Source organism: Montipora foliosa, chromosome 5 (assembly GCF_036669935.1).
Source record: "Montipora foliosa isolate CH-2021 chromosome 5, ASM3666993v2, whole genome shotgun sequence".
Taxonomy (NCBI): Eukaryota; Metazoa; Cnidaria; class Anthozoa; order Scleractinia; family Acroporidae; genus Montipora; species Montipora foliosa.
In genome coordinates this window covers 9,325,025-9,332,524 of record NC_090873.1, presented here as the reverse complement: position 1 = coordinate 9,332,524, position 7,500 = coordinate 9,325,025, and the positions used below count along the sequence as shown (strand labels likewise).

General features: G+C 39.9%; 1 protein-coding gene across 1 annotated transcript; it reads left to right on the top strand.

The window, feature by feature from the left end:
* The first annotated feature begins 2,085 nt into the window (after nucleotides 1-2,085).
* On the top strand, nucleotides 2,086-3,009 carry LOC138002116 (uncharacterized). Its single transcript, XM_068848209.1, has one exon. It carries the CDS (start codon nucleotides 2,086-2,088, stop codon nucleotides 3,007-3,009), a length of 924 nt encoding a protein of 307 aa, XP_068704310.1.
* Nucleotides 3,010-7,500: the final 4,491 nt, after the last annotated feature.

Here is a 7,500-nt window from a genome sequence, read left to right as displayed (position 1 = left end):
GTACCTGCATGAATGTAGAATTTGTCGTGTAAAAAGCAAAGACAAATAAAAGGTTTTTGTAATTAGCGCCTCTCATTTTATGAGTTTCGTCTTTTCCTTCTCGAGACTTTGATTGAAACTTATAACCAGTTGAAGAAATACTTGAGACATTTTCAACTTTGTTTGGGCTTCAATAAAATCTCCATGACCGCTTCATTCCTCCTTTTTGGCCAAATAAAGCTTAAAACAGATCCCTAGGGAGGTTAACACCTTTCAGTTTGTCCAGAGCTCTAGATTTGTAATAGGCCACTTCGGGAAATACCATGATACTCTTTGTTTGGCTCTCCAAATTTTGCATAAGCATTGTTTCGAGTTGCTCTTGAGACTTACAATGGTCCCAAGAGAAAACAAAAACAATGCTTATGAAAAATTTGGGGGCCGAACAAAGACTATTGTGGTATTTTCCGAAGTAGGCTATCAAAGGTTATTGACCGCACCCGAGCGCGACGGTTGGGAAGAACGGCACTGAGGAAAATAGATCACGCATATCCCCGAGGAATAGGTCAATAAAGAACTTACTTGTCAGTTGCTGAGCGTTTCTAATAAAACAAAAGACTTGTTCCCTAGTGAGTAATTTCCAAAGCTTCGCAACTACAATTATCGATGCCGCAAATTTGCATTACACTCATGGCTTCGTTATGAGCGGTGCGAAACAACAAAATGTACAAACGACGCAAAACAAGTTGTACTAATGTTCTTCTGGCGGCTCTGCCTCGTTATTTGCACTCGCAGTAGAGAAAATATTGTCATTTTGGGAAGGAAAACTCAAAGAATGGAAAGGATAGACGGTGAGTTGAAGGAATAAGAGAAAAGCCTGAATTTCAGCCGCTCTTCTGGTCGATAATTCACTTCAGTACATATACGATATTTGCTCAAATTTGTTATTGTAAGCAAAATTGAATTGTAAAACGATTCCTACATTTTGAGTTTTTTTCTTATAAGTTTCAAAGTGGCCTATCGTGGCTTATCTTTCATATACCGGACCCTGAATAATTAACGTCCATAAAACAAAAGAACAAAGCTAACATAAAAATAGCTAATCAACAAGGCCTAATTAGAATAACAATGGTTGTTTTGTCTTCTGCCATTTTGGTCCGGTATATGAAAGTCTACCCCCTATCGCGGGGACTCTGCCCAGAGGAATCTGTAAAAGGAGTAGGTTAATTAAGGGAAGAAGGCAATGTTGAGCGGAAGGGGGGTCGGGGGGATTGGGGGAATTTAAAGGAATGATTTCCGTACAGGTCCCTACTTCATTATGCATGCAGAATATATTAATTATTCATTCGCGCTATTGTTTCCTAGAACAATGCGTATAACCAGGGGAATCGAATATATACATGGCTAATTTGTACTTACGGGATGATCAAAAGTGGATCTCATTCTCTCTCTCTCGCTCGCTCCCTCTCTTTTTTCACCCTCTCTCTTTTCTTTGCCCTTTTTGCTCACAACGTCTCTCTTTCTTTTCGTCCCAGCTTTCCTCTTTCGATTCCTTTGTCCTGTCTGTCTTCTCCAGATCCCGCTCGGCTTTTTCTATCCTTTTTTCGAAGTCTCTCGCAGTCTGCCTTGAACTCCGTACCACTGTAAACCTCTGGATTACTTGTCCCTCTTCTAGACCACTGAGCTAACGTGTCAAGTTGCTAATTCACACCTTGATAATGATATTTCTTTGGAATTCTGGACGACAATTTACATAACAATGATAAGTAATTATATACGCGTGCCGTGCCGACCACCAATAAATGCACTGATTTTGCTTCTTTTGAAACAACGTCACCCCTTAATAATGCTAACCGTAACCCTTTAGGCTTAAGGTTGAACCCAGTAAAATTCTTTTGGAGGTTAATCGAGCATATCTGTGAATGTCTGAATTGCTTGTTTTTTTCATCCCCCGTGCTGCACACTTAAAAGAACACTGCACGGAAGAGTATACCTCCTTGTGATTGGGGCATCCTATATGGGAAATTTTTTATGCACGATTTATTGCAATATAAAATCTTTGAGTCGACGTTAACCCCTCTTTTTCAGCAAACTGTGAATTTTGAAATGATGGCCGCCTCTCAAGAATCAAACATAAACTTATGGAAACTATCCCGACTTTTAGCCGATCACGAGCGGTGCATAGAGTGGTGCAAAGAGCACAATCTACTCTCGTCGTCAATGAAATGCCCTAAACCTGAGTGCGGAAACGCACTCAAATGGCAAAGACGAACTGCATCGGGGGATGGATTTGTTTGGCGATGCTCTAGAAAAAAGTGCAATGGACAAGCTTCAATCCGCCAGAAGTCATGGTTTTCTGGTAGTAAGCTTTCCCTTGAAAAAATATTAGCCCTAACTTACGCTTGGGCGCATAAATTCACCACAACACAAGCAGTGCACGAAACCGCGTTAGATGAAGAAACCACCTCGACAGAAACGGTGATAGATTGGTATAACTATTGCCGGGAGGTTTGTGCAGATAGAATAATGAAACAACATGCGAGGCCAATAGGCGGTCCTGGTACAACTGTTGAGATTGATGAGTCCAAGTTTGTCAAGATGAAGTATCACAAAGGTCGCTACATCGAAGGACAGTGGGTCTTTGGTGGCATTTGCCGGGAAACCAAGGCCTGCTTCCTTGTCCCGGTAGAGCGCAGGGATAAAGAGACACTCTTGCCAATTATCCGCGCTCAAATATTGCCTGGAACACGCGTGATGAGCGACATGTGGAAAGCTTACGATTGCCTACAAGACGAGGGCTATCATCATCTCAGAGTTAACCATCGCCTAAACTTCGTTGACCCAGACACGCTTGCCCACACGCAGCGCATTGAAAATACATGGTGGGGAGTAAAACGAAGTATGCCTCGTACAGGAACATCCGTGGATCTGTTTGAAAGCTACCTACAGGAGTGGTTGTGGCGTCAGCAAAACAAAAGTGATCCATTCGGAAACATCATTGAGCATATCGCTGATTTGTACAATGTGCGATAAAGAGCCCTCTCTAGCTATGCACTGCTCGTGATTCGGCGAAAAGAGCCGTACATTATACAGGAAAGAAAACAAACCCACACTTTGCAGTGCTTTGGTAAATTGACAAAGAAACGAAGGACAATTTTAAAAGCAAAAAGAAGGTAGGCATTCAATTTCTGCAAACTTTTATTTGGTCCGTTTGTTTTGTACATGAGAATCTGAACCGTATTTGTACAAAGATTTCTTAAAATTCCACTTCTTTCGCTTATTTTAAAATTGACAAATGGCTAAAATTGCTAGAAAAGTGCAAAAATTAAGTTGAAAATGTTCGATTTTCCGTATTTCAGTCAAAAATTTTACCGATTTTATTTAAGTCCATATAGACTTAGAAAAAAAACCTCTAAGAAGACCAAACAAAGCGCTACACTCCCAAAGGGCGTCTATTGTTATCGCTATTGTTTTCTTGAAACAAAGGACCGTATGCATAATGAAGTAGGGACCTGTGCGGAAATCTTGCCGAATTTAAATTCCGTTCATTTGTTCCGTTATTATGATTCCGCCCACCACACAATAGTAGAGGTGTTTTAGTGTTCTTTGATTGCCTTCGCGTGATACGACGGCCATCTTGGTGCGAAACCAATAGATAAATGTAGCTGAAGTTTTGCATAATAATAATAATAATAATAATAATAATAATAATAAATTCCTAAAAGACTTTTACGCTATTGTTCGTCCACTAAGATGGCCGCCGTGAAGTCAGAATGTTCCCCACAAAGAAAAACGAGCCAACCGACACATAAGTTATTTTTCAAATGATGTGTTGGGTTTGTAAGTTAAATAACTCTGCAGGAGCAATGTTACTTAATGTAGTGTCGACGGGATTAGTAATTTTGATCAATTATATTTGCGGTGAATAACTGATGATGACCCACTTACAAGCTGTTGGTTGTTTTTCGCGGGATCGCCTACAGTTGAAACTCCCTTTAAGAAATCAAGAACCTCTGCAAGAATCCAATTACCTTGAATTACCAATAACTGCACCTAAATGTAAGAACCTGTTTGGCCTGAATTGGAAACACTAGGTTCTTACGTGCGGGTTCAGTTAAAGGCGGCCATTTTGCTCTCCCTGAAGAAACAAGAGGCTACATGGTTGTGACTTGTTCTCGAGTTTATCCTTTGCTAAGGAATGTTAAACACCGCAATTTTCGTGAGCTTACGTTTCGGGCGTTAGCCGTTCGTCTTGATCAGACTGAGATAATTGGGTTAGCTATCTGTGATAAAGCAAGCTCTTCATCCCACCAAGACTAACAAGGGACGAAAAAGGATAAAAAATTGTAAATGGGAGAAAAGGACAGAAGTGTACCCTCATCCCATTTGCGCCTGTGGGTCTTGGCCAAAAGGAGTGAGGAGAAAGAAAAATATGTGAGGGCAATAAGCCAGTTTCGTATTCTCACAGTTAGACTGGATCTAGCATGAAATGGAGGCTAATGCAGGAGAAATAATTTGCATGTGAAGAGATTCCCCGCATTAGCCTCCATTTCATGCTCGATCTAAGCCAACCGTTTGAATACCAAACTGTCCTAATAGCACTTATATAATTAGGCATGAGGCCCTATATGACAACTATTCACCGACGTAGAGGTGGCTAGTTGTGGATAGTTACCGAGCCACCGACACTGAGGTGAATAGTTGTTTTAGTATATACTAAAACAGTGAGATGATATAGCACAAAGGCATGATCTTAACTCATTCCTCCAACGATTACTATATTTTCGGGCGCAAATCCTGCGCGAGTTGCTCGGAGGTGAATAGCGAAGGATATCCGTAGTTTGAGCAGTCAATCAGAGCGTGCCTTGATCGCTATCCACTGTTTTAATATAGATACTAGTAGGGGTTATCGGGACACGGGATATTTAGGTAAAACGTTATAGGGATACGGGATGTTTGGGGAAAAATTAATCGGATTCAGGATATTTAAAGAAGAGATTCCGGGATAACGATGATAAAACTTGTCATTTTTCAATTAATAAAATAGCCTTGCATACGGAACCCGCGCCAGCAGTGCGCGTTGCATTCAAAACTGTGCAATCCAGTTAATCAATTACCCTTTCATCGGAAACGGTGCATTTCTGTGCGCAAACGACGTTCCACTAAAGTCTTTCTTGGCGAAGTTAGCCCAAATAAATACATTATCAATACAGTTTTGACGTCTTCTTAAATTGAAAATATCATAATGAATTCGTCTTAAAATAGTTAGAAAAAGTACAAAAAACAGCCTAAGCACAACAGCTGCCGTTCGGATCACCGCTTGCCGGCAACTCAGTTTTGGCGCTAAAGTTTGCTGACAAAGAGGTTGCCACAAAACCTTTAAAATGGTTTTCTGGCCCTTTTAAAATATCGAACATTTGGCCATTTCCGAGTTTATGCCTGCCTCCTCCTCAAAGCGAGTCTAAGAGCAAAGTTTTTCTTATGAAAATTAGTTTTCATTCATATGTAAGGTAGAACTAATTACTATCACAAAAACTTCGCACTCAGACTCGCTTTGAAGAGGAGGAAGGCGCGCATGAACTCGGAAATGGCCTATTGACGTGACGTCGGATAGCACAGTTTTTCTTGTTCGCTGAATTCTGATTCGTCAATTTAAATTTCAGTAGCTCTCGCTGTATGCACGGAGGTTCGTTGGTCAATAAAGAAGGCGCAAAAAGTGCAAACGATACTCATTGATGCGATTATTTGTGTTTTTCAAAATATCTACAAGTATCGGTATTTCCAGAGAAACTTGTTCGAGAAAAATCCTCCCCCTCCCCCTTAGGGGCACAATCATCAGAAGTAACTAGCATTTTAGGGATACAACCCACAGGAATTAACGGGATATGGGATATTTAGGCCAAAAATTAATGGAATACGGGATACTAGAACCCCGAAGAGTTGAGAGCATAAGGAGTGAGGCCATGTCAGAATTGCTGCTATTGCTACAACGGTCACAAAGTGTCCCCTTACTCGCCATTTCTTGTGTACATTATATATGCGTCACAAAGTGTCCCTTTGACTCCACTCCTCAATGAAACATTAGCAGTTACGAAAACCTAAACTTGAAAATAATACGAACACTAAGGTTACCTCTATTGGTATTACTTAGTTTATGCTAAAACTGAATACGGCACTTGTCTTGGTAACGTTTATCATGATTGAGCATGACTATTACATTTTATTCATTGAAATCCTAAACTTAAGGATAAGTGGACTTGTTGTTGTAATGTCACTGACAGGGGATCCCCTCAGGTTTGCAGCCCCTGATTGTTTCAAGGGACACTCCGAAGAGCCAAGCAGCCATATTTTCTATCACGCGTTTTTTTTTTTTTTTTTTTTAACAATGTACCCGAAAAAATTCTCCTTAAAGTAATTGCTGCGTTGCCAAAAGGTCTGGATAGGAGCAGACATGTGACAATTTTAAGAAACAATATAACGTTTTAAAAAAAATGAAATTTTTTTCAACAGAGTAAAGTACAGAGTTGAATATTTATTGTGTGCGCAAAATGCTAATTAACTATCTTGAAGAACAAAAGGAAACATGACAATGTCAAATATTACAAAGACGTTTTAAATTGACATGGGAAAAGCCTACACTAAACCATCAACTTTGCCATGTTAATTTCAAACTTTCTTTGTAATATTTTACATTGTCATATTTCCTTTTTCTCTTCAAGATAGTTAATTAGCATTTTGCGCACACTATATATTCAACTCTGTACTTTGTAATTCAAACTGAAGATGACAGCTAGAAGTTTCTGTTGAAACATGTTATTTAAAGACGTTGTGTTGTTTCTTAAAATTGCTGTGTTAAATAATTGTTGGGTTTCGAACAACAACATCACATGTAAAGAATCTGTTATGGTTCTACCGAACATAAACTGGAGTAATACCCTCTTTCTACGCTGAAAAAAGAGAGTTAAGTCGTCTCCGTTTTGATAAAATCTATCAGTTCGGAATACAACATATGTGTCGATCAATTGAAGCTTCGTACGCTACGACTCTGGGGCACTCGGTCGACAGGATTAAGACATTTTTAATTGCCACAGAGCTTAAGACTGATTTCGAGAAAAAAAGCAATTGTGATTACTGAGACCATGATTTGAACGGAAAGTCGATCGGAAAGTAATTACTTTGGCCAATCAAAAAGGACGGAGACAATCCGGTAAACCAATCAAAACTTGAAGTAATTATACGTAGCCGACACAAAGCGCGGGAAAATGAGCACGCGCGAGCCACAATTCGTTTTGGTTTCACTTCTGATTTGCTGAAAAAGTGGCGCGAGAACTTTGAACCGATCACTGAGTGAAATGCAAAACCAATGCAATTCGCTAATTACTTTCGACACTTAATTGAAAACTGCTCTAATTGACAAGATTGGATCTGGGACAAACATTTCCTTGACGACCTTTGTGGCATACCACCTCCGTGATCCTAAAAGTAGCATAGATCAAATTGAAAAATTTCGCTTTTGGTGGCCCC

Excerpts from the sequence above, each read along its gene's own strand:
- LOC138002116 (XM_068848209.1), top strand. The coding sequence starts at position 2,086 with ATGGCCGCCTCTCAAGAATCAAACATAAACTTATGGAAACTATCCCGA.